This window comes from Anser brachyrhynchus (genome assembly GCF_964034855.1).
Source record: "Anser brachyrhynchus genome assembly, chromosome: 2".
Lineage (NCBI taxonomy): Eukaryota > Metazoa > Chordata > Aves > Anseriformes > Anatidae > Anser > Anser brachyrhynchus.
The window spans coordinates 38,105,487-38,133,062 of NC_137695.1; the positions used below are offsets into that span (position 1 = coordinate 38,105,487).

The 27,576-nt window shown below is 38.5% G+C and overlaps 1 protein-coding gene across 7 annotated transcripts in view; it reads left to right on the plus strand.

Moving 5' to 3' along the window:
* LOC308189565 (uncharacterized protein) overlaps positions 1 to 27,576 on the plus strand; it is a 76,895-nt gene that overhangs the window by 8,795 nt on the left and 40,524 nt on the right. Inside the window, exons 2-3 of one of the 7 annotated variants that reach the window (XR_013946436.1) lie at positions 1,580 to 1,652; positions 9,075 to 14,019. Coding sequence is in view for 2 of the 7 variants with exons in the window: in XM_080579702.1 (XP_080435828.1) it covers positions 1,580 to 1,652; positions 5,892 to 5,994 (176 nt within the window). In the remaining 5 variants the exon portion in view is untranslated. Of the gene's footprint in view, positions 1 to 1,579; positions 1,653 to 2,067; positions 5,864 to 5,891; positions 14,020 to 27,576 lie in introns of those variants that run through there. The other 6 variants (XR_013946437.1, XR_013946438.1, XR_013946439.1 and 3 more) reach the window with 6 other exon arrangements.

Consider the following 27,576-nt stretch of genomic DNA (forward strand, 5'->3'; position numbering starts at 1 on the left):
GAAATTATTTCAATTATAGAATAAGGAAGGACATCTAAGACTAAATAAGAGGGGATGGAGTGTTGGAGACCAAAGCAGATTGCTTATATTTCTGAGTGTCGTTGTATACAAAATGTGTCCACAATTTCACAAGTTATATTTCTTAAAAAAAAGTCTCCATTTTATTTTCTGTTTCTAAAATACTTTCTTTAGTGAGGAGAACTGATGTCAGGGATATTTGTGTCAAGACAAGTGAGTGGTGTCCCCTGTTGCTGTGGCAGTTGACTTAAGAAAAGTTAAGCAATGCCTTTTGTCAGGTTTGAAAACAAAAATGAAAAACAACAAGCAAACAAACTAAAAAAACACAAGACTACAGCTATTTCGCTCCAATACTCTGGGTGCTGCTTAATGATCAATTTAAGCTGATCTAACACAATGCTGCTGCCAAAAAGAGCAATTCCAGTCTCCCTTTCATCTCTTAACTATGTGTTCTTGCACTTGTGATTATGCACTTGCAGGACCAGCTTGCTGAAAACTAACCCTTTGTTGGGAGTAAGAGAAAGATTAATTTTCAGTAGGACAAGCAGGCTTATCCAACTCATTGCACAACTGTTTGACCACTACTAGAGTCCCAGGAAAGATGGGATGTGTGGCTGGGGTGGTGGCCAGGGAGAATGTCACTCAGTCTTTGAGAGTGTGAGAGCGTCAAGGTCTTGCTATCTTAAACTTGGCATGTTCAGTTCAGTGTATCATTTCTGGCTTTTAATCTAGCAATACAAAAGATCAGCCACCAACTAATTCATGTTGATTAACAAATCTGTAGTATCATGTAATAACACAACCGTTCTAAAATTTGGCCTTCATCTTTGTTTATTTAGTGGAAGCATAAATTACTTGTTCAGAAAATCCTTGGTTAACTGAATTGGCTGAATGAATGTTTACACGGCCTCTTTCGTGTCCTTCATTCCACAGCTTTGTTGATCAGAATTATGTGAGGTATCTGCTTGAAGGGAGAAACTTTCTCTGAAAATCTGAGTGTTCATAACTGTTTTGCCTGCAGTTTTCCAAATGTAGATACCCACACAGTTGCCACAACAGACTGGAAATGAATCATAAGGAACAAAATAATTGGAGGTGACAATAGCCACAAATGGCTGAGCTCAGAAATAACAAGGCATTGGAAATTGGATGTGAGTACTGTAATGGTGGTACCAGGCTAAGCTTACTCAAGTGTTTAGGCCTTGCATGAGTCATTCAGCATAATTAAAAAGGACCTACTGTATTTGAGACCTTTTTGTAAATAGGTTCTTGTAGCATCAGAGCTGCACATAAACTGAAAATTGAGCATTGGAAACCCTGTCCAGGGCTGTGAGAATAACTTGCATTCCAGCCGAAAAGTTGCTGGAAAGCCACCTCTTAAGGGATTTTACATTGTATCAAGTAGGAACATTGGAATTTTACTCAGGGCTATCTACAAAAGATCATGTAGGCCTGAGATGTCTTAGAAACTTTATGAGCAAGGATTTCTTCAAGAAAATGTTCTATGTTAAAACTTGCCATGACTTTCTTTCTTTCTTTCTTTTTTTTTTTTTTTTTAAAGGTGGAAGGAATCTGAAGAACTGGATACAGATGGACTTGTCCACTGTGTGTTCACAGATATATTCACTGACTAGGTAGGTATTGGGTTGAAAGGAAGCTACTGCTATATGTTTATTATATATGTGCATAAATATAAAAGTAAAAAAAAGATTTTTCATGTGCTTGCTAGTCAGAAATACGGATTTGATACTTATTTCGTAACAAGTGTGCCAGGTCCTTGAGCTAAGGCATAGTATTTTGGGTCATACACATGTTTAGCAATGATGCTCTGAGTACATTGGTATTAAATGTGGATCCCAGCACAGAGTTGGGATAAAGAGGGTAAATTTAGATCTAGATATTTGGAGGGAATTCTTCACTATGAGAGTAGTGAGGCACTGGAACAGGTTGCCCAGAGAAGTTGTGGATACCCCATCCCTGGAGGTGGTCAGCTGCTAGGACCCACTTTGGGTTCTTCTGAATGGTCAGATTTGTTTCTGTTTGTAGTAGATCCAGGCATGGAAGGACAAATCTTGAACAGTATTGGTAATACCAGCTGAGATAGATAACAGCATAGTTGGATGAGAAGACCAGTACAAGGTGTAGCACTCAACAGCTTGGTCAAATTCACCCCAGAAAACTGTCAAACGTTGGTTCAAATGATATAATATCCTGTTTGTTTTGTGTGTTTATTTGTTTGTTTATTCTCATCCAGATACCCTTGAATCTCTTTACTGATTACCTACAAGCTCTGGGCATAGCTGCTAGCATTATTTACAAAACTGCATCCTGTGTTCATCACTGTCAGGGGGTAGACTATTTTAACAATAACTGTTCTGTGCAAGCACGTTAATTTGATAACTTGTGTGAAACATTTTAGAATGACATGGATTGTGTCCGTGGAGAGGGGACCATACAAGGTTTGCAGCTGTTCTGACTCCTAGGCAAGTTCTGCCAAGAATAACAAGTGCTGGATACTGACTTCTTGCTGCATGTTCTGTCACTCTGATCTGTGCATGTGACTGGGCCTTGGAAACAAATGTTGAAAACTTACTAGAGATCCTGTCTCATTTTCTATAATACCAACACCTAAAGCATCAAAAATCATAGTTTAGGTCAAAAGTAAACATTATAAAGCTTAAAAATTAGAAACTTGAGAAAGAAGCCTTGTTTCTTTTTGTCTGCTTTCTTGTCTTCCAGTGTTTTGGATTTTGTATTTTCAAACATTTTTTTAACAACCAAAAATTGGAAAAGTTTTCTGCCAAAACCACATGTTCAAAATAATATATTAGGCTTCCAAAAATAATTGTAGAACTATGCCATTTTATAAAAATATGTTGGCATAAATTTCTGGATTTCTGGGTGACTTTCAAGCTTTTGCTGTGCATGTTCTTTATGTTCTGGGGGCCTGATAATAAGGCTGGAAAGTTGTATTTTTGAGAAATATCATTTTCACATTCTTCTGTTAGGGCTTCTGATAGGGTTGTTACCAGTTATGATAAAAATTACATCTGTTAGTTTCTTTATGCATTATATTGATGCATGTACTTAATACCTGTCTTATCCATGGTTTGCAGTAGAACAACGGAGTCTGAACAAGCCCATATTAAACCCAAGTGTGGTGAAATCAATTAGCTTCAGGAAATAAAAGTAAAGTTAGCAAAGTGAATATTGTCCTTTATATATAGTTAAAATGCAATTTCGGTTGCAGAAAGTAGGATCTACATTGAGTTATTTTTACTATGATGATCAACGTTCTAGAGGTGCCAGAAATAAAGATGTAAACAGTTAACATTTGAATTTAATGTTCATGTCCAGAAAGCGAACGGATAGCTAGTAGATGGTCAGTACTAAATGTTCTTGACCTAGGTGACATTTTACTTCGACCTTGGGTAGTTTCCAGAAAAGCATTGGAAAGGTAGCTCTTTCAGCTTAACAGCTAATTATGTAAGTCAGAGATAGAAAAGGCTTACTAGGTCAGGGTGCTTCTAGTTGAAGAAAGGAAAGAGAAAAGCAAAAAATATCTAAAGAATTGTATAATAAAAGTCTTGGGACATGATTTCAAAAACAGCCCGTCTTGACTATGTTCAGCCTTAAGCTTATATGAGCCGTTCACTGAGAGAGCTAACATTTCCATAGTAATTTCATTAGACTGTGACCTTAGATAGCTTGCCACACAGGCAATCCAAGCATTAAAATGAACTGAGCTTCTTGACTTTAATGTTGAAATAACACTTATGAAAGTGGTGCTAGTCAGCCAATTACTTATGAACTTTTGCCTAAAAAAATAATTACTCTTGTGGTTCAGTCAACGTGGCCATTGTTCTGAATTTCCCATTTCTTATGAGCATGTATTTTCTTAATTTTAAAAATTCCACAATTTGCATGGGAGTGCTTAGCTGTGGATCCCAGTGGGCCTTCAGTCCACATGCTTAGCATTGGCAAGATTCAGGTGCCTCTACAGAAACAGAACTTCAGGTGTCTTCAAAATACGTTTTTATGAAAAATACTTTCATAAATCCTTTTTTTTTTTTTTGGTAAGATTTGAAGTACATACGGAATTGGGTGGCCGTTGGGCAAATTGAACTTTTAAAATCAGGTGTCTGGACTCTTCCAGGCCTCTTGCCACATCTCTCCGTAGTTCAAAGTGGATATTCAAGTAAACATACATTTTGCTGAAGGTATTGTAGTGTGGCTCAAGCATCACAGAATCACAGAATCATTCAGGTTGGAAAAGACCTCTGAGATCATCTAGTCTGACTTTTAACGTTGGACTGGCAAGTCTTGCTGCTGAAGGCTGAGGCACAGGCATTAGGTACCTCTGTGTTTCACTGTTTCCCCCCACATCCAATAAAGGATGGAGATTCTCCTTAGCCCTCCTTTTCTTGTTTATGTATTTTTATTGTCTTCAATAGCAATAGCCAGATTGAGCTCAAGTTGAGTTTTGGCCCTTCTGATTTTGTAACTAGAGTCCCCAGTGGACTTACATGACACACTTTGAAATAGGCTCTCTTGCAGTGCTCTTGGTATCTGAAGTTGTGCACATTTTACAGGACATTTGCACCTGTCGTTGTAGAACTGGGGAGTGTGACTACAAACAGAGCATTTGCATGAAAAAGCAACGCATTCCGTGTTAGGAATTCTAAATTACAGCCCTGATGCTAAGGCTTATGCGTAAGTCCTTAAGCAAGCAATAAAGTTAGCTTGTTACCTAATGTATTCTTTACTACAATTCAAAAAAAAAAAGTAATATGCATTTGTCTGAAAAAGCTTGAAGTGGAAACCTCTGACAGTATCTCAGTCTTATTTCATTTATATGGCCATAGACTGGAAGTAATGTGTATGTCAGCTGTATGATAACACAGCAATGATTAGAAGTGTTGGTACTGTGGTAGTTTCACGATGTGACACTGATAATAAAGGGCTGCCCTGCTTTGTGCAGCCTGCTTAGCCACTTGCGGCTCAGTTTTGCCGTCTTCTTCACGAGTCTGTCTGCTAAAGACTGGGACAGGTAGCTGCTGGACATTTTGCTCTGCGAAGTGAGACATACCTTAGGCTATATTGTCCCTCACTTCTCAACGGATAGGGCTTTCCTTTTGTACAGTAGATGGAACATCTCTGTAAGATGTAAGAATTTGGAAGAACTGTGGTCCCAGTAGGAAAGTAGGTAAATGAAGTGGTGCTTTTGAAAAAGATCTTATGTGCCGAGGAAGAGATCGATGGGATCCTAACATCAGTGTGCGGTGATCTCTATCACGGGATGGTATCTTTCCAAAGCATGTTCTGACTCCTGACAAGGTCACACTGTTGCGGAAGCGATGAGAGAGAGCAAGAGACCCTTATACCTAGCCTTTATTAAAAGGCTGAAATGTCATGATAGTCATCAATATGATTTTATCTTTTTATACTGCTGTTATGAAGGATTTGAACAACATTGCCTCCAGCAGCTGTGGAGAATGTTTAAAAATTAATTCAAAGAGTGAATAAGAAGAAAAAGAAGAAAAAAATTCTGCATCAGTTTTTAAGAGGGGGAAAAACTGAAAAAAAAATCACAAGAAAATAGGAAACCAGTAAGTGTTGGAGTGAATTGTTAATTCAAAGTGAATTGATGCAATTTTGGATAGCAAATCAGTATTCTAATCAGTATTTTAATTGGTAAATAAGATACTGTTATATACTTTAATTTTGGTTGCTCTGACTTTCTGGTTCTACTTAAAATTCTTCACATGCCCATAATGAAGCTGCTAAAGCCCTTCTAGTGCCAATATTTACAGTAATCTTTTTTGTTTTTTTCTTTTGGCAATGATTGTTTTTTAGAAATTCTCTTTATGTAGACTATACCTAGAAACATGGCAGAACTGGAGGCCACAGGCCATACTGCAGTATGAAGACCAACAAGAATCCCTTCCCTATAAACTGTGGACCAGTTTCAACTGAAGACAAAAAGTATCTTCTTGACTTTGAACTTTGTAATGCTAACAACAAGATTATTGAAAAAGGAGCAGTTCTGCACTGGGCGTTTTTTATGACAGCCCTCTTGAAAACCCAGTCTTAATCACATGCCTAATCAAAGGTTGGGCTTTAATGAATATCTGATTTAAAATGTTGTTGCTGATAACTTGGGCCACTTCACAAAAAATATCCTGTCTCCCATGACATTAGACAATGTTAGTTGAGCTGCTAGGCTGGCTACAAAGAGGACAGAGGCTATCACTTCCAAGGAGCCACTTGGAGAAGACAAAGGGCCACGGGTACAAGTTGTAGCAGGAGAGGTTTTGTTTTGCTATAAGAAAAAATTTTTTTACACTGAGAGCAATCAATCACTGGAACAACATTCCCAGGGATGTGGCAGAATCCCTGTCACTGCAGGTTTTCAAGATGCTTTTGGACAGGGTGCTAGGCAATCTCATCTACACTCCCTTTTCCCACAAAAGGTTTGACATAATGATCTTTCAAGGTTACTTGCATTCTGGGCTGTTCTATGATTCTATGAAATTATTTGAAGGCATGAAAAAATCATTGAAACTTACATATTTAACCTCAGTTGCTGTCATATTAAAAAGCAGCTATAAGGCATGCAGCAATTGGAAACTGTGTGTAGGGAGCATTGATTTGCCCGTTTTTAATGACATATTGCACAATAGTCACTTTGATTTGGGTGGCAAAGGTATGGGTTTGAGTTCAAAACTGGGTGGAGGCCAATGTTTGATTGAAAGGCAACCCATACGCTGTTGGATTGAACAATAAAGTGAAAATAATATTGGAGACTCTGACATAGCAAAAACATTCTGAGTTAATGAGACTTAATCCCTCCAGAGCAGTTAAGCAAAGTTAATCATTCCTCTCTACAATAAATACTGCAGTGCATATTCTGTACAAGTCCTGGAATATATCTGCAAAAGATGAACAGAAGACACAAGAATACATTTTAACTGTGTTATTGAATTTGTTCAGAGAACTAGAGGTCTGCTATGTTTGTCTTCCTTATTTTTAATCTCATCCATATCTCATCCATAAGTGACCTGTGAATTCTGTAGTTCAAATAGGTGCTTAATTTTTAAGTTTTTATTTGTTAAAAGTTTGTTTCTAAAAATATTTGTATCATGTAAGAAATTAGCAAATGATCTGTCTTAGTGTCAGGACTGTCATGCTAATAATACATTGTTTCATAAATTACACGTATTTATACCCACTATGGAGCATGTGTTTGTAACCCATATTAAGTAGCCCGTGGAAAAATTAAGTGTGAAGAAAGTCATGGAATGTTAGTACGTACTAGAAGATTTTCTTAAAGCAAGAAGACCTGTCTTGAAATGCCAAGCAAGAAAAGATTTCAATGAAACACTGAGTTTTCTTCAGCCTCAGTGAAAGCAGAACTACCAGAATTTCACTTAAGGTAGTCAGGGATTTCTTGCTATTTGCCATTTAAGTAACAGAATGATTTTTTGTTGCCACTTATTATAATGTAGACATATTGAACTGACTTTAAACAACTAGATGTATTTTGCTAATGTTTTAAAACTTACTTTGAAACGATGAAAATGAAGCAACTTATTTTTATAAGAGGCGTCTACTCTCTAGGTTTCTGTTATAACTTCTGTGTTATAGCATCTCATTGAGACAAAGTTGTGGTTTTATTATTACATTAATTTCAGGAATGGTAGTTTTACTGGTACAAACGGATGCTGTAATACTGATGGAACTGTAGGAAGAATAGTTATTCAGCCTTGAATTAGTTTTATGTCTAGAATAGCTCATATTTAAACCCTAAACAACCGAGTAAATTTATTCATCTTCATTAAATTAAAAGTGTGTTTTTAATCTGCATGATCTAACTATAGGAAGAATTATTTTTCAGAACTCTGGTCTATGTGGCTACCAGGTTGAGCAATTTTGGGGAGTTTAGTCTCTTCTTTACTGGTTCATGCAAGAAAAGTGAATTTTGTGTCTTCCTTAGAACTTGAATTCATCTTAGTTATCTTGTGAGCTCTGTAGTGCTAAGAGTTACTGGCACAATGTCTTGGCAACCCCTCACTATACAGTCATGCCAACACAAAACCTAATACTGTTAGTTTGTCGCTGTTTATGGGAGTGGTCTCTCTGTGTCCAGAAAGAAGTGACCTGCGTTGTCACGCTGAGTGCTGCTATACCAGCTTGGTGGGGCAGTGGGGGTTCGTCGCTGGCTAGCTCTTAGCTAAATGAATTGAGGAATGTGAGGAGAAAACATATGCCGTGTGAGCCTTCCAGTTGCAGCTAAATCCACATTTTTCCAGTTTATTGAAACAATGAAATAGTTTTGGTTGTTGGCAACTGGGTTTTCTGTTCTATGATCACGGGACCCTGTTTACGGATCATTGTCCGCTTAGGAGAGATGGGATCCACCTCACTAAGCAGGGCAAAGCTATTTTTGCAGGCAGGGTGGCTGACCTTATAAGCAGGGCTTTAAGCTAAGAATGAAGGGGGATGGGAGAGAGTGACTGACAAGCCTGTGAGGGATTGATAGGCAGGGTCAGTGAGAAAAAAAGCGTAGGGTGATGTGACGGGAAGGGATCACAAAATCAGTAAAATGGACCCAAAACAGGGTCACTTCCAGCACTTGAGTATAAGCAAGGAAGTGCCCACAAGGCACCATTGTGGCGAAATCCTCCAAATCCTTAGTAGGAGCTCAACATGTTGGGGTCCCTACCTTAAGTGACTGGACTTCACTAGTAACACTAACACACTGTATGGGCATTAAACATTTTAGTTATCTGTGTGCAGTTGCAGGGCTGTGATTCTGTGGGGGTCACATAGACATGGCAGGATGGTTCCCAGGACTGCAGCGCTGCAATGGTGTAGAGGCTCTTCAGGAAGGGTGGGCTGGGAAGATTAAGGGCGGAGTTGCCCCGTTACATGAGAAAGCAGCCAGAGTGCACGGAGCTGTGCCTGGGAATTGCTGAGGAGCCAGGTGCAAGTTTGTGAGTTAGGATTAAAGGGAGGACAGGTAAAGGTGGCTTTAAAGTGGGTGTCTGTTACAGGCCATCTGAGCAGGAAGAATAAGGGGATGAGGCCCTCTACAGACAGATAAGCGCAGCCTCACGTTTGCAGGCCCTGGCCTACATGGGGGACCTCAGCCACACTGATGTCTGTTGAAGGGACAACGCAGCAAGACGTGAGCAATCCTGGAGGTGCCTAGAGTGCACTGATGATAACTTCCTCCTCCAAGTGACAGAGGAGCCGACCAGGAGAGATGCGCTGCTGGACCTCATGCTCATCAACAAGTTGAAAATGTGAAGGTCAGAGGCAGACTCGGCTGCAGTGACCATGAGATGGTGGAATTCAGAATCCTGAGGAGAGTGAGGAGGGCAAAAAGCAAGCTCACAACCCTGAACTTCAGGAGAGCAGGCTTTGACCTCTACAAAGGTCTGCTTGGAAGAATCCTGTGCGATAAGGCCCTGGAGGGAAGAAGGGCCCAAGAAGGCTGGTTTTAGAATTCAAGGATTACCTCCTTCAAGCTCAAAAGCAGTCCATCCTAATGAATAGGAAGTAAGGCAAAAATGCCAGGGGGCCTGCATGGGTGAACAGGGTGCTCCTGGCCAAACTCAAGCACAAAAAAAAAGCATGCAGAGCGTAGAAGCAATACAGGATAACCTGGGAGGAATACAGAGACATTGAGCATTCAGGGCTGAAGTTAGGAAAGCTGAAATGGAAATGGAATTGAATCTGGCTGGGGATATCGAAGACAACAAGAAGGGCTTCTATACACGCACTGATAATCAAAGGAAGGCTAGGGAAAATGGGGGCAACTGATGGATGAAATGGGACACCTGCTTACACATAACAGTGAAAAGGCAGAGGTACTGAATGCCTGCTTTACCTCAGTCTTTAACAGCAAGAATACTTCCTACCTGCATACCTCCAGAGGAGTCTTCCAACCTCAGCCATTCTGTGATTCTGTGAATTCAAATCAGCAACGTAAACGGTTTATCTAAATCACCAACTATTAAAACAGAAAAATTGTGCTAATTACAAAATCTAATGCTGACTTTAGCATTTATGTTTTTTACTTTGAATTGAGTCTCGGTAAAAATTTATGTGCAATACTAATAGTTCTGGTACTGATGTTGTGGTTAATGAATAATAACATCCTGATTCAAATAAGACAAAATGTGTTGCTGCCTCAATTGTATATTCAGCTTCACCGGGTATTTTCCCTGGTGGTTTTTCTGGTACTGGAACGCTACATACAGAATCTGAGTTTGACTGTGACGGTCCTCAGTTGTACAGATACCATGACTGGTTTTTATCATCCATAGTTAAGGAGGAAAAAAAAAATATTAAGTGACAATGGTTTTATCTTAATGTTTTCAGATGTAGCTTATTTGTTCAACTGTAATTTTTATTAGTTTTTCCAAAACTATTGTAACTGTCTTTCCACAAATTTCCAGCTGACTTAATCCTTTCAATGCTATGACTCTGTGTATAAGCTACTTTCATAACTACGTGGAATAAACTCTTCTGTAAATCAAATCAGTGACAACTGAGAGCTACTTAAATCAGGAGGCAAAGAGTCCTATTTTCTGAAGCCATTCAAGAAGAAGAAAATTGTTGGTCAAAGTGCAATTTTAAGGTAGCTCCATTTTGCGTATTGAAGACAATCTCAGGACTTGTTTACTTATTATGTAGTGTCTACTAAGAACACGAATTAGAGTAAGTGAAATTATGAACAATTCTGTGTGCAGATAAATTAATTTACAGAATAGACTGCTCAAAAAATTACCAAAAAAAAACAAACACAAAAACAAACAAAAAAACCCCACAACCTACAGAAGCACTATGTGTTACAGTCTCCCGATCGAGATTTTCAGTTTTCTGTTTCTGTGCTAGTTCAGAAATCTTGGAGGAGAAAGGAAGAACCTTTGATGCCCAGTCTTAGCCATGCCAAGAAATGGACAGACCAGTGTAGTCTGATCTTGTCCTTCATTTCTTCAACATCTTCAAGGAGGGAAAAATGGCAGTGTTGTTGCAGCACCCATACAGGAGCCCTGCATCCAAATACGTCTTTGATGGAGGTATTAAAGCCTTCATCCTTCATATAAGATCACTTGGTAGCACAAAATGTGACCTTTCACCTTTCCTCTGGTGTCATAATTATGGGTCTGATTTTGTCCTCCTTAGCCAGCTTATGTTTTCACTGAATGTAATGGGAGAGTTACCTGCATTAGGCATTATGCAGCTGGATACAGGAGTTCTTCATTGTGTCAGTAACTGAAGACTTAAACCACTACAGTTTCACTGACTTCATTGAAAGTGCATTACATTGGCCAAGTACTAATTCAGCTGAGAAAAGCATTGGTATCTGCATGCTTTCTTCTGTGTGTACTACAGCAATCAAAACAATAGAACATTGAATCAAAAATCCACAACGTTGTGTTCCTTCAGGTCTTTAACATACTACGTAAACATGAAAGAGTGGGAAGAGAAGTATAATCTTTGAAGCATTTGCATTGATATGCATTTTCCTAGCTCATATGTATACCTCACAGGAGAGATGAAGACTTTTAATTTGTTGTACCACTTAATAGATTTTTCTTTCAACTGATACAGTGTTGTGTTTTCATTTGGAACCAAGGTGTGCTTTAGCTAACTTATCTTTCTTGTTTTGTATCATAAAATTCAAGTGACTAGAAGTCTCTGGATAGTTTTTTATGGGAGCCTGCCTACACAGGAGAGTTTGATTCATATTGATATTAATGGATTTACATTGGAATGACCTCGTTCCCTCAAAATTTATGAAAAGATTCAGAAAGTTCCGTTTTTTAAATATTTCAATGATAGTATTTTCAGGTTCTTGCTAGAGATCATCAAGGGAGTTCTGAAGTAAGATAATATGCAGTGGTCTTAGCCAAGACCTCGTGACAGGTCAATAGGAAGTATATGAAATTCTTTGAAAAGAAAAAGTATAATCTAATTGTGATTCTTTGCTCATTGAAGAACTGTCCATAGCTTTGTCATAAGCGATTTACTTGCTACCTTGTGACTTGGAGACCAGTAACGCTTTCACTGTGAAAGATTGTTAAAAGCGTAGAGCTTTTCTTAGGAAAAACAAACAAATAGCAACAACAAAATACAATACTATTAAAATGCCAAAGTATTATTAAATCATGGACTTCAAATAAGTACTTAACCTTACAATCTTATTTTTGGATGACTTCCTAGTACTGCAAATGCTCCACCTATAAACCTTGCAGGATACACCACAATTTGTATTTATTTTTGAATTGCATTTGTTTTAATTACAATTAATCACTTTTCATGCTTACAGCTACAGTTGGGTTACTTTCATGAGGTGCAACTCAACATGGTTATGCTAAGAAAATGTGAACCAATAATCTTTCTGAGTGTGATTCCTGCATGGTAAAAATAGGAACTACTAGGGACCCAGTTGAAAACTCAGGATAGGAAGAATTTAATAGTTCACCTCACTAAACCCAACCCTTGTAACCCAGTCTGGTTCCGTTTCCTGCTTCCTCAGTGTAACATTTGGCATACCTAATTTTAAAAAGTCACCATAGAAAAATACCTACAAGGTGCTTTGCAAATCAAGGGCTAACTAGTATGTGTAGTAAATATCAAAGTATTATCACAGAAAATATTAAAATATGAATCAAATGCAGTACATTTAGAAATTTTCCAACTATGAAATAGCGTATTTTCAATACCACAAAATTTAAGGCGGTGGCTGCTTTGCAAATGTGAGGCCTATGAAAATGGATAGACATAAATTTGTAATCCCGAACACAATGACAAATTATTCTAAGATTTCACTTTATTTTACTGTATTTCACTTCCCGTCACCTCCCTGGGAGATTAAAATGTAACATTATGTGCACAAATTCCTTAAAGCATCTCTCAGACTGTTTTAATAATCCAAGTCAGAGCTGCCTTATAATTTATATTCAGTAGAAATAGCTATGACATTTTCAGTCACTTAGAGTATCAAGTAGGCAACATCAAAGCATATTTTCCTGTACTTCTCTCAGTCATCTTAAAAGAAGAACCTTCTCAATTTTCATTCACATGGATCAGCATCACATTTTCCAGTATAAAAAAAAGTATACGTGTATTTGCAAATGCTACTACTATCCTTCAAATTAATGACTTCATGGCTTAAAAGCTCTGTAATCATCTTGTTGCAAGACCTCTTGCAAAAATGCAATTGCAGTTGTCCCTTTTATCTCTGAAGAAATAATTTCAGCTCTGACAAACAATTTTTTACCATGCTGCACAGTAGTTTACAAATCATAACGACTGAACTACTTGTGGGCTTCCAGAGTTAGACAAGTATCTAAGAAGTGGAGCAAGCAACAGGTACAGAAATGAATATAAGAAGCCATCTGTCTGTTTCGATTGCTGAAAGATCTTGCAGAAAGTGAACAATTAATTTCTTATCTCTGTGACTGTGCCGATGATGTCACAGCAACTAATGCCAAAATTTTGTGTTGTTTGCCCATAACAAAGTACTTGAAGGCAGTCCACCCACTCAAACTATGCTGACACAGAATGTTTCTGAGCAGTCCTATGGCTTAATTGCTGGTGGCAGCAAATGTTCTAAAAAATACAATCTTTAGCAAATCTGGAGTCACGTGAATGAAAACTGGCAGTCTATTTGGATGACTGTGCCTCAAGTAGCAAATAATCTCTGATCATGTTCTGACAGTGGAATGAAAAAAAAAGTAAAGAAGTTATTTCAAAGTCTACTCTGTAATTCAGATTTATTGTGGGACTGAGAGGTTGTCCATGAGATAGTGAATGCAACTGTATGGCCATCAAGAATACAAGAAAAGTATCAAAAAATGTAATAAAAATATAAATGGTATCTTTTTACTTCATAATTGTGTCCTGAACTGTAACCATTCTTGAAATTTTCAAGTTGGCTTAAAGACTAGGTATGCGCACATCATAGGTAGCAGGGTATAATGAGAAAACAACATGACACAGAAAAAGATATGTAGAGGAAGAATACTGAATAGTAACATGACATCTGCTATTCCCATGAGATTCTATAATCTTTAGATTTATTACTGGTGTTTTTTGTTTGTTTTGTTTTGTTGTGTTTTCAGTTATAAAGGACATTTTAATACATGAGTTTTAAAGAAAGGCCCTACCCTGGAAATACCATATCTTCAAAATCATACAGCATTTACAGTAAGTGACTGCATATCTCTGTTCGTAGGTCTTAACAGCAAGCCAACTTCATAAATGTTAAATCCACACACATATCATATATTGATGCTGCTGAGCGAAGACAAAAGAGCAATATGTTAGTGAAGAATAAAAAAGATCAAGCTGTGAAAAATGACAGGATGCCTACCAAGGTAATGGATACCAAGAGATTGTGCTGAGGAGGTAAACACCGGGCCACATCTGGAATTGCTACTTTCAGATTAGAGAATTTGAATGGAGTTACAGTAGTTAATGTGTCCAAGGGTCTTCAACAGAAAAGGCCACAGAAACAGGGACATGTTACCAAAAAGCAAAAAGTAATGTAAAGCAATGGAGCAATCAGGAGGGAGATCTTCTCTTTATTAAGAGTTGATAGAATGTCTGTTTTGAAAGAATATTCAAAGGGATTTGTTTTCTAAAAAAAAAAATATTACAAAACTGATCACTTTCAAAAGTGATGTGTATTTGGCACTGTCCTGGATCCTGTCCTTTGTTGTTAAAATTTGTGTCAAAAATTATCCTGAAAAGAATTATGTTCCCTCTGTAGAACCTGCTACTTCAGTCTTCAGAGAGAGAGTATGAGGATAAACATGAACTGGTGGCTTGACCCAGGAGGGCGTTTCTTATGCTCCCAATCACTAAGTGCCACAGAATGGTGGAAGGTAATTTCCTGAGGCTAAGGGCAAGGGTGGGGGAGAGAACAGGAACAGAAGACAGGACAACTTCTTTTCTGGAAACCTTCATTTGTATCACGTTATGAAAAAAATATAGTATGAAATCATAGGCTGGTTTGTGTTGGAAGGGACCTTGGAGAACATCTCGTTCCAATCCTTCCACTAGACCAGGTTGCCCAAAGCCTCATCCAGCCTGGCCTTGAGCACTTCCAGGGATGGGGCATCCAAAACTTTTCTGGGCAACCTGTGCCAGTGCCTCACCATCCTCATAGTAAAGAATTTCTTCCTCATATCTAATCTAAACCTACCCTGTTCTAGTTTAAAGCTGTTACCCCTTGTCCTACCACTGCACTGGCTGGCAAAGAGCTTTCCTGTAGCCCCCTTTAGGTACTGGAAGGCCGCTGTAAGGTCTCCCCAGAGCCTTCTCTTCTCCGGGCTGAACAACCCCAACTCTCTCAGCCTGTCTTCACAGGAGAGGTGCTCCAGCCCTTTGATCATCCTTGTGGCCCTCCTCTGGACTCACTCCAACAGGCCCATGTCCTTCTTGTGCTGGGGGCCCCAGAGCTGAACACAGCACTCTAGCTACTGCATTGGGATGGGAAACCATCACTGGGATTTGGGATGGTGATGGCACAGTTCTGCAGGTAACCTGACAGCAATAAGCAAGGCCTGACACTCCATGGCAGCTCCACCCTGATAGAAGATGCCTGCCAGCCTGGGAGCTTGGAAAGCCGGCCTGGGACTTGGCCTCTGCAGCCTGGGAGCTTGGTCTGCAAACTGATGGCCTCCTTGAGGGTGCCAGTGGCACTGGCTCATCCCTTCCCCTCCAAAAATCAAGTTCCCCTGAAAATCATTGCTGCAGTTGGTTAGTAGGGATGGAAAATGATCATTGAGAAAGGAAATTGTTGGGACCTCTGGCCTGAGTTGGCCATGGGCACCACTGAAAGCAAAAGTCTTGGTGTGCCTTTGACCCAAAGCCTCTCTGCTTGCCTACCCTGTAGTTGCCCACCACCTCAGAATAAATCAACTTCAGATTTTCAAAAGCACCTAGAAATGGAAACTTCAAAGTCGGTAGTCAGTCCATCAAATTGGGACTTCCGTGGTCAGATCTCTGACTGAAACTGTACAGGTTTATGAATATGTGCAGACCTCTTCATCTATGCTTATTAGAGCTAGATGGTCCTACCCTATTTTTTAAACTAGGCGCTAAAGATCATACCTTCACACCTACTATAGCACCGCTCATTTGAGTTTGAACAAAGTTAAAGTGATCTGATGGCTGCCAAAAAGAAAGAAAATATGACCTTATACTGAAACAACTTCAGTGCTTTTACCCAGACAACACTGTAAAGGCAAACAAAGTGAATATCTGTTATGTTTAAATGTGTACTTTAAAAAAGAAAATTTATCACAAGCTCACACCGCCTGTGTGTGTGTATGTAAGGTACACTTCAACTCATTCACCCGATTGAATTTGCAGGGTATTTTAACCCATATAACATGCTCATAACAATGCATAGAACAGCATGAGTGGATTTCAGTGATTTGAACATTCGAAGGTGTACAGAAGGGATATGTGGGTGAGATGCATCTTCACTGTCTTGTATCACTGAGAAATCCTTGGGACCCTACGCATTATGCAAAACACTTTATTTTGTAGGAGGTAGGAGTATGCAGAACGCATTTTCTCTGACCCTGAGTAAAAGAATATGTAAGAAATTCCTGAAGGAAAAGATGATAGACTTCTCTGTGTTCTTGTTTTAATATTTTTATGTGGCTAAGGGTGGTTTTAAAAGTAGACATTCAATTCACCTAAAAGATGTATTTTATGGTTCTGTAGTGTGAGGTTTGATTTTTTTAGGAAATTCTACTATTGTGTTATTTGCATGTCACCTTCAGCATAGCGATTCAGGCTTCAGAATCTTTGTTTAAAAGGGATTGTTCGTATTAATGGGCCCAAATTATTTTTAACCCTTAGAAGTCTGAGAGCGCTAGCTGATCTCAGCATCAATGTAAGCAGTTATTATGCAGATACATACCTTTTAGCTCTACCAGTTTATCACAAAGCACAGCTTCTTACCTTCTCCAGTCTTGAAAAAATAAAACTTTTTTTTTTTTTCCTGGAATTCTTTTAAATAGCTAACTTTTGTATATGCTCAAAATCAACCATGTAATTTAGCAGCAAGGAGGAAAGAAGGAGAGTTAAAATAGGATTTCTAATATCTTGAAAAACAAGTGACTTGTTCAAACCTTGATACTGTATGTTATTGCTTTTCCTTCTCTGCTACTTGTTCATCTCTTTGTTTTCATCTAAAAGGGAGAAAAATAGATGATATTTTATTTCTTGTTATTAAGATTAATAGTAAACTATTAACATTTTCCTGAGATGAATTATTTATTTGTAAAAATATTTGATATTTCATTTTTGGGACTAAATTATTAAATTTGATAGGAACTTCTGGATTTTCTTCAAACAAATATTAAAAAGTGATCTAGCTGCTTTTTTCTGCTTACTTTTATATAGTTCGCCTGAATGGAGGCAGAGCAGGTTGAAGAATATTTGGAGTGACAGAGATGTCCAAACTGAGAGAATATGATGAGATTTACCTCAGACCAACAGTTCCCAACCTTTATAGACAGTCTTTGCAACTTCCCCTATTCTACTTTCGGCATCTGCAACACTTTCTTCTCTAAACACAGCTGCTGCATGTCTGGGCCACACGGAATGAGGGAGCGGCAGAAGTTGTGTATGGGCTATATGTCAGGTTTCGCCTCGTTGCTCACTGGGCATGCTTTATTACCATCCGGAGGAGAAAAGTAGTGCTGAGGGCTTTAATGGTGGGTGAAGAGGAGTCAGAGGCAGCACTGCCTTCCTGTTCTCATCCTGTGAACCTAGAGAATGCTCTCTTATTAAGAGACGAGAATAAAAGAGGCATCAACAGCTACACTCTAAGGAAGTAATTGGCTTCATGACCAGAGGGGTTGTGGGAGATAAGACATATCTTGCTGTTAGAAATGGATTTGACATTATTCCATATTGCAAGCAAACAACAGAATAGAGTCTAGAGGCAAAGTGAAAAATGACTCCCAAAGATGAGTAACCAATGTTCTGCTGCAAACTGAGAGGGAATTTTAAGTTAGATTCCAGCAGAGTCTGTCCTAAGGTCATTTCCATTCAATATTATAATTAAGCACTTGGATAGCAGAAAGGAGAATGTGCTTACAAAATTTATAAGTAAGAACAAGCTGGAAGAGAGGGCAAGTACTGTGAAGGGCAGAACTATCGTAACAAATTGGAATCATGGTTGACAATCAGCAAGATAAATTCAGTTTAATAGAGCTGGAGAACCAACGCTTACGAAGCAGAAATGAGATACACAAAAACAAAATGAGGAATGACCATCAGCCAGTTACACAGCAGAAGAAATTCAGAGTTTTCCTGGACAGCAAGATAAATATAAACCAATAAAACAATAGTGTCACAAAAGAGTGAAATAATGTGTTCTGGGGAGATATTTGCAGGGAGGTCATCGCTGAGATAACAAAGCTAATTATTCTGGTGTACTCAGCGCTGGTGAGTCCTCAGCTGTATTACTGTGTGTGGTTTGTGCACCACCGCTGTTTGTGGTTTTTGCACCACACTCTACAAAGATGTAGACAGACTAGAAATGGTACAGAGGAAATCAACAGAAATGAGAGGTTCAATCTGCATGATTTCCCAAGGCGTCATCTAGCCCTACATTTCTATGAAATAATCTTTGAAGCCGTTATCTGCTGTATGCTAAACGTACTCCGCATATTGTACTTCTGTAGCTTCCCTGTTTCCACAAGATTACGTGATTGTCAGAGCCAGTTTGCCAGTTTGTCCATTGCAACTGTTTGAAACTTGATCATGATTTAGCTGAAGTCTGTTTTAATACTGACTTCACTGAGACACGGATTTGGCTTGAAATATTTATCAAAATGTAACATTTACTTCTCAGTTTTGTTTTATACTTGTTTTTTTAACAGAAGTTTATAATAAATGTTAGTTGTGTGTAAAAATAATTGGTTTTATCAGCATGAAGGAATATTTGGGGGTAGATGAATTGATGTAGGGCTGGAATTTAGCAGATTCTCTATTTAACCCTCTGTATGGTTGCCTTTTTGCCCTGGCCAAGCCTCTGTGCTCGGGATTTCACCTCCTATGAAACAATGATTCATGGGTACTTTTTGAGGATTAATTCTTGTTTGAATGGATTTGAATAAGAATGATGCTAAAGCATTTTTCTACTGCGATGTCATTTGTTACTTTTTCTACAACCGTTCTTTATTCTTTCAAATCCATTTGTTCCTATTAGAAGGTGAAGTAAACTCATTAAGGTCAGGTGCGCAATCAGCTGTTCAACAGCACTTGGTAGGCCGCAGCTATTTCAGTTCCAGGAGTTAGCCTTTGGGGATTTAAATGGCTGCTGAAGTGGGCTAACGGGAACCTCCTGAAGTTTAACGAGGGGAACTGCAAAGTCCTGCACCTGTGGAGGACCAGCCCCAGGCCCCAGGAGGTGCTGGGGGCTGCCTGGCTGGAGAGCAGCTTGGCAGAAAAGGGCCCAGGCGTCCTGGCGGCCACCGCGCTGAACACAAGCCAGCAGTGTGCCCTAGCCACAAAGAAGACTAGCGATATGCTGGGCTGCATTACGCAGAGCATTGCCAGCAGGTCATAGGAGGCTTTTCTACATCCTTTTAAGGTTTCCTACGTAGAAATTCAAAGACAGACAATTCTTCAGGGTTCAAAACTGTTTTACCTTATGTTTTTTTTTTCTGAATAGAAGTCCCAGTCCATAACTATAGTTGCCACTGAGGTTTTAATTTCCCCTCTTCCCCCACCTGAAGTTACCACTGTACACCAGGCTGCACATTAAATATATTTAGATCAGACTAAAATGCCTCCAGTTCTGCTTCCTTCAGCATTTCTCGCACATGCTTCTATTCAAAGGTATCCTTAAAGGGATCATTTAGTAAAGCTTCAATGTTATAAACTTTGTTCCAAATGGATTTCACACACCTGAAAACCAAACCGTTAAATGTAAAACTTCTGTTCAGCCTGATGAATACCTTAAGAAGCTAGAAGGAGTGGAGCATTTGGAACAAGAGCTAAAATTAGCCTTTTATCATGCTCGCTAATGTCAGTCAGAAGTCCTTCTCAGTCCACTCAGATACCTTCCTCGGAGAACCTTTTGTTTTTTTTAAAGACACATCCCAGCACTGTAGAAACGTGTGATTGCAGCAGATGGCAGCATCCCTAGCTCAGATGAGTTACCCATTGCAATGCAGGTGGGCAGTGTGACAAGTGGCCTGAGTAAATGTCCTCAGCTCTGCTCTGCGAGGGTGAGATCTATGCTGCTGCAACCTCTCTGCTGCTGTTGGTTTTCAAAGCTTTAAATTACCCGTAAGCATGGCAATCAGATCCCTTGGCTGCTGTGCAGACCTATCTTTTGTGCCTATTTAGTTAACCACACTATAAATAAAATATTTCCATCTAGAAACAAAGAGCGGTTTTTAATGTTTAAATATTTTGCATATGAATCTATTTGTTAGTGTGTCATTTACTGGGCAACTACCTACAACAAGGCATGTCCATGAGCTGAAGGATTTGTCTGCTAACTGGGATGTCGTAAAGTGAGAAAGCACTAGAGTGAAGCTGGTTTATATGTGATGTAGGAAGAACATTAAAGTATGTGTTTTAATATCTAACATGATAAATGTTCCTTTTTCCATAGCTGATGGAGATATATTAGTGAAATAAACAGAATTTTAATGTTGAATTTGCACTTCACTTCTTCAGATAAGTGTAAAACCTTCTTACCGCAATGTTTCTTTGCTTATCCTTTATGTATGCAATTTGCTGCATTTTGAAACTTATATTTATCACAGATTTGAATGCATACTTGAATAAAACAGTAAGTATCTACATTCATCCATCACCATGATATTATCTCGTGCAGCTCCCCACTTCCCTTTCTGCCTCCAATGCTGTAAGACCTTGCTTTACTATTTATTCACCCTTAGTATCTGGTGTTCTTCTCATGAATCATGTTGACAATTTGCTAAATTCAAAATACGTTTTATCTGAACATGAGATAATTTTTTGCCTTCTGGGCACAGCTAGAAAGTAGATAAGAAAACACAGATTTTAATTCGATAATTTTTCTTGTTTTTGTTTGTTTCTTTTTTGTTGTTGTCTGTTGGTGGTAGTGGTGGTGTTTTTTTGTTTTAAATACTCTTATGAATATTTAAAAGACTTCTACGAGTCTTTCCCACTGCGATTCCATATTTTCCTAAATGGCAAATGGCTTAATCAAATATCACTTGATTCCCAGTTTTGCTTCTTTAGTTTTGATCCACTCAGCTCTTCCTATCTGTTTCGATGTCTATGCTAATTTGCTCATGCTCCTTGGTTCTTTTGGCCTTTCAGTGCCTTTTCTGCCTATTCATTATTGACACTGATGTTTTGCCTCTCTTAAATTTGTGGGTGTTAGCAACTCACTTGATTTGGAAGAATGGTACGCATTTCTTCATCGGCTCACATGTTCTGAAACAAACTGCTTCCCTTGTCTGTTGGCACCAACTCACATATGGTTTGCTTAAAAAAATTGGTTCCAAGGCAAAACAAAAGAGAATTAACAAAACAAAGTTTAAGCATAATGAATGTATAATTACCACCTGAACTATTATTAATACAATGTTATTCAATCCGTAGGGATGAAGCCTGTCTCAAGCAATTTAGCTGACATACATTAAAATGGAAATTTAATTCTTATTACAGTAATGATTCACTAAAAAACTCGAGATTCAAAATGCTTATGATGTTTTGAGTGAATATAGATAATATACTCCTAAATAGAGCAGCAGAATATTCATATATATATATTCATGTTTATATTTTGCATATTATTTGCAGCAGCTGAGCTTCTGTACTTCATGATTGTAGCATTTGTTCAATTGCCAGGGCAATTTGCTTGCTGCTTCTTCCTCCACTTGTAAAATGTGGGTATCATTTACATGTGTAATACTGTAAGAATTAGTGTTAGTAAAACAAGGATGAGTTTTTATCCATTGGCCTGATTACAACCTCATTTATATAAATATAATTCCACCAAAAATGATTAGTCTCAATATTTGTCAATTTCTCTTAATTTCCTTGAAAAAATACTTCTGTAGTCCTTGGAAAATTCCCCTGGTATTAGTTCTTTAAGCTATATTAAGTGATGTAGTGTAAAAGTGATTTACTGTATTTCTGGTGGTAAACTGTTAGTTTACTTGTATTTTTACAATATTAGGCAAGTAACAGTGTTTTATAGTACAAATACATAGCAGAAGTATGGTCCTGTCCAAAAAATGATGGAATTCTAGGCATTGGCTCGTAGTTTTAGGTATGGCTGACAAAGTATATAAATTTTAAAATGCCATATTAGAAGTTCCATCTGTACTACTCATGAATACCTCACAAAATACAAGTACGATAACCTCTTAAGACAAGCATGACTCCAGTTTCATCACCGCCATGTCAACGAGCACTTCTGGTGAAAACATCCACCTTTTACATAGCTATATTTAGTAGGATGCTTCCTGGCAAATATCAACAGTCTGTTTGCATGAAATCCAATCATTCCTCTAGTAAAACAGAACAAATCTGTAGGCCGTTGGCTGAACGTATACAATAATATCAGAGAATATAACCAAACCGCAGCACATCTGAAAATGTAAACACTTGTTAATCTTCTATAGTAAGTCTTGGAAATGGCTAAGGCTGGTCATACCATGAACAGACAGCCATTCACCACCTTCCAGCTAACTGATGCTGTCTTCTGCTTTGGCAGTCAAAGACTGATCCCTGCTTTGTTCAAGGAAATGTGACTTGTATATTCTTGGTATAACCAGATAACCCTAAACTTTGTCATCGGTTTCTGATCCAGATAGATATGTCCTGAATTAAACAAATTCAATTTTGTTAATCTATCCTTCAGCATAATGTTATAACATGGCTTTGTATTTCCTTAGTACCTTTCATATGCTGATTAAGCATACTTGCAAGTGTTGTTTGAGGAATATTATAAACATTGCAAAGTTAAGCATAAAAAGCTTCACAACATATTGCTCACATTATAAGAGAGCAATCTCCTTTAGCCATTCTATGTGGGTGCATTATGATACAATCTTTAACTGCACAGTAATGGCATTTCTTCACAAGAGTCATGCTGTTGTCAGGAGAAATATGGGTGGTGCTTTTTTTGTGAGAAAATGATATTTCATTTCCTCCTAAGGGTTTGAGATATGGCCCTCTAGGTTATTGCTGAGTGTACATCAGTCTGTTAGCCTGCTTTTGAGTATAAGTTGATTACCTAATTATGGATACATCTTTCACCTTTCAAAAACCTAGGCTCTGCTACCCCAGGTTTGCAACTTGAACCCTTCCAGATGCCAAGTGTCAGAGAACAACCAATATTCCTAAATGAGCCGGGGCTCCCAGCCACGTGCAGGGTAGATGGCGTGATGATGACTGACGCACAGATTAACAGTGAAAAGGCAACTGGGGACAGCTTTTGAAGCAGCTCTCATCGGGGCAGCAGTATGCAATTTTAAGTCATGAGACTCCCTTCTCTTCTTGTAGCCTTCAGACTGAGCTCCCGTGCAGCTTTCTGTCTGTGCAGGAAGTGAGCAAAGACTCTGAAGAGAACAGGCTCGATTGCCACACTCATCCTGTGCACTAAGCATTGTGTGGGCTATATGATCATTTAGTTAGAGACTGTGTCTGTATAAATACGCACAAGTGGAGCTTAAAGCAGCACAGGCAATCTGAGTCCTGGCGTTTCAAAACTTTAAAAAAAAATGCTTCATTTTTTGGTATTAAAAGCATCTTGTTTGTTTGTTTGTTTGTTTTGTGTCATTGGCTGTGGTTTTATCAGTGCATGTTGGATAAAAAGAAATGGCATCACAGATGTCGACAGAGGTCATCAGCAAAGCAGTAAGTGCTATGTTAACTGCAGAAACTACTGCCAACTCGGGCTGACAAGCCAGCTCATATCAGCAGAGCGGTTGTCATCCTTTACATGGGCCATTTCTAGCCGTGCTTCAAAGACAATTGGTAACAGCAGGGTAACAGTGAGACCTTAGCAGTTAATCCTGCTGATTTTCCTACTTAGGCTGCCTTCCTCAGCCTCCGTCCTCGCTGCCTGTTCTCCTGCGAGGGGGTGCGTTTCTCTTCTCTTCTTCGGCTGTTGTGCATACTCAGCATCCCAGCTGCTCGTCTGAAATCCAGTGAGTCATCTTCAGCATCGCCGTCTACTCCCTTTGCTCCTTCCTAATCTGCAGATATATTTATGCTGCACACCGCAGTGCAGCGTATGCATAAATCACCTACTTCCACGAGTGTACGCACAGGTGCTGCAGGTATCTGGGTGGCAGCAGCAGGAGCTCGGATAGGTTAATTTTTCTTGCCAAGAATTCTCCTTTTACAAGCTGGCCTGCTCCTGCTGCCTGGTTATATACTTGGCTGCACCTGTTCAAAGTATCCTGAAAGACAGGCGTATCCAATGCTGTGATGACAACTAGCGTCAGTGATTTTGTACCTCACAGAGACGCTTTGATCTAGAAAACAGTGTATTTGCAGTTGGCAGCCAATACGTAGAGTAAACGTGTTTTAAAATCAAATGCTTGTTTAATGAAGGGGAACACTGCGTGTGTCTTTTGATATTCTGTATCTGGATTCATCGCTGCTTAGAGTACATGACAGGTTTTGAAAAACAAAGCTGCTATGGCTTTCCTTTCTCTACTTATGCCTACAGGGACTGCAGTTATTATAAAGTTATTCTTGGAGGAGTTAGAGCAGTGCTAGTAAAGACAATGGCTTTGAATCTTTGCTTTAAAATTCTTCATGAATCTAGTTATAGTCTATAGTTTTAGGTAGAAGAGAACACATGGTTCCACTAAGACACACTGACAGTGATAAATCTGAAAAGATACAAACAATTTATCTGAACATTTTTGAAGTCAGGAAAATTATAAGGAGAAAATAAGACATCAGATAATCCTGCCCATCAACTGGTAAACTTTTAACTGAAGGTGGCGTGTCCAGAAAGTAGGTAAATGAAAATAAAAAATGCAAAGTAAGAGAAATGTTAAGAAAATAGAAATTTTCATGGTTCAGAGGCAACTCAGTCTTCCAGTTTAGAAGAAAATACATCACTGTGACATAAGCCTGACATCAAAGAGATTTCCCCTAAAATTAGCAGCAGTAATTAATAATGATGGTGTCTGGGCTTCCAAAGTTATGTTTCAAAACTTTTTACAGCAGTCAGAGCTGTTTTTCTGAGGCTGCTGATATGAATGCAGGTCTGTCAAGGACTTCCTGGGACAATTTTGCTACTCTTTTCCTAATGTGGGTAGCCATATATATCATCCTTTCATTTAGAATTGTATTGATCTTCATCTTGAAATGATTTAGGTGGTTTGTCTTGGTGTGTTTGTTTGTTTGTTTCTTGTTTTTGTTGTTGTTTTGTTTTGTGTTGTTACCATTAGTCCCATAGAAAAGCTCTTCAGCAGCCTCAAAACTCTCTGAGGGTTAAAAATATTTTTCTAGTTCTTAAGCTAAATGTATTTGCAATCCATTTATATCATTTCACAATTCTTACTAAAAAATATGTCTTTTAGGTTGTATCTCTTTCTCCAAAACATCATTTACCACCTGATTTTTTTGTGGTCATTTTCTCTAGGAACTTTCATTTTCGTAGACTAAATACACTGAACTCTTTCAGTTACATGTCAAAGACAGGCTGTGTGCTCTCTTTATCATCTGAGTAGCCATGTTTCCATTTGAATTAATCTTTCCTGAATAGTACACACTGCGCATACAGTATTTGAGATGAAAATTCAGCATTTTTAAAAATAGCAGTATTCAGGTATCTTTGCTGGAAATACCTCCTTCTTGCATTCTTACACGACACTTGCCTTTTTCACAGCTACACACGTTTTGCCTTAGTTTCAGTGGCTGACAATTTTCTGACAGTTTTCTGCGACTGTCTTAAGTGCTTCTTTTCTTGTGATATTTCCAGCTCTCAGCTTACCATGAAGCTTCTTCTTGTTACTCCTCAGCAGCATTACATAGCATTCACACTGCCACATTTAATTCCATTCGATTAATCGATTTGTTAAGGACATCCAAATTTTCCTAGAACCTACTCATTCTCTGGTTTGATGACCAGCAAATGCTGTTACTGCCAGGAAGCAGAACTAGAACCATAGATCTGAACCAAAAAAAAAAACAAAAAACAGTTTGAACCTGTTTTTTTTTTTTTTTTTGAATCAGAGCAGAACACAAACCTCCTTCTTCAGAAAGTCTTACTGAAATTACTTTCCATGCTTATCCAAGTTGAGCTCTAATAAAAGTGTGTCTGGTAGATAAGGGCTGGTCATTGCTATGAATTTTCTCCTCTCACTACTGCTAGCAATGCTCTGCAGAAGGCTACTGGGTTCCATCAGCCTGAAGATCCATAGAAGTCCCACTGGGTTATTTCATTTTAGTAGTGTGGGGGTTTCTCTACCTCTTTGTATATGTACACTTGAGATACGTGCACATATATATCAGTTCAGTCCCCCATGAATGCAGGAGCAAATTCACGAGGCAAGGAACATCCGTCTCCTGCTCCAGCTCCGCCAGCATCCAACAGATGTCACTCATGCATGTACTCACGTGCAGCATCACAAGTTCATTCTGGCTCCTCGATTTTATTTACCAGTGTTAGCAGGGGAGGCTGGGGTGCCTAAGCTCTAACAACAAGGACACTTCTTTGGTAGTTCTTTAAATACAGTATACAATTCTTATCCATTCCCAACTATGGTATTTAAAATTGTCATTTTCACATCTTACAAATTTCTTTTATAAGCGTAAAGGTAGAATTACAACTCCAGTTTCATTTTTAAATATTAATTTTTTAACTTTGAAGATGGATTAAGCAAAAGAACATTTATTTAATGGATTTTTTTTTGCTTGTATAACTGTGGAAAATAGAGGGACCTTTTCTTTATCCTCCTGAGAAATCTGACTCTAATTGCATAATTAGGTGGCTGTAACAAAAAGTAAAATTGCAGGCTCAAAAGCGATACATATGGTTTTATATACTTCATCCAAGTAAATTCTCTGCTGGTCTGAAACTACACAGGATATAGACATGAAGTATGGTAGAAATTACGTGAGTATTTGGATTAGCCATTTGTATGTCAGTGCCCTTAAGAATCTCTTATTACCTACGGATCCATTATGAAATCATAAATTTGTAAAGCCTGTAAATATCTTTTGCATGGCCTTTTTGGTACATTATATGTGACAGGAAGGTGAAAGTCAACTCCAGCTTTCAGTGAAAAATAATCACAGGAACCTGACATGACCTGAAAAATAAAAATATTTAACTAATGTTCTCTAGGTTATTTCTGTTCTAAAAGTTGAAAAATGCTGAAGTTGATAAACCATTGACCAGATATGCATGCTCCAACCAGCTGTTATACAGCACTCAAGCGAACAATAAAATACCTAAATTTAAAAGAACCATCTCTTAATTCAATAAACATTATCAACCATATCATTTTAGCTTTATTTTCCTTCTTCAGA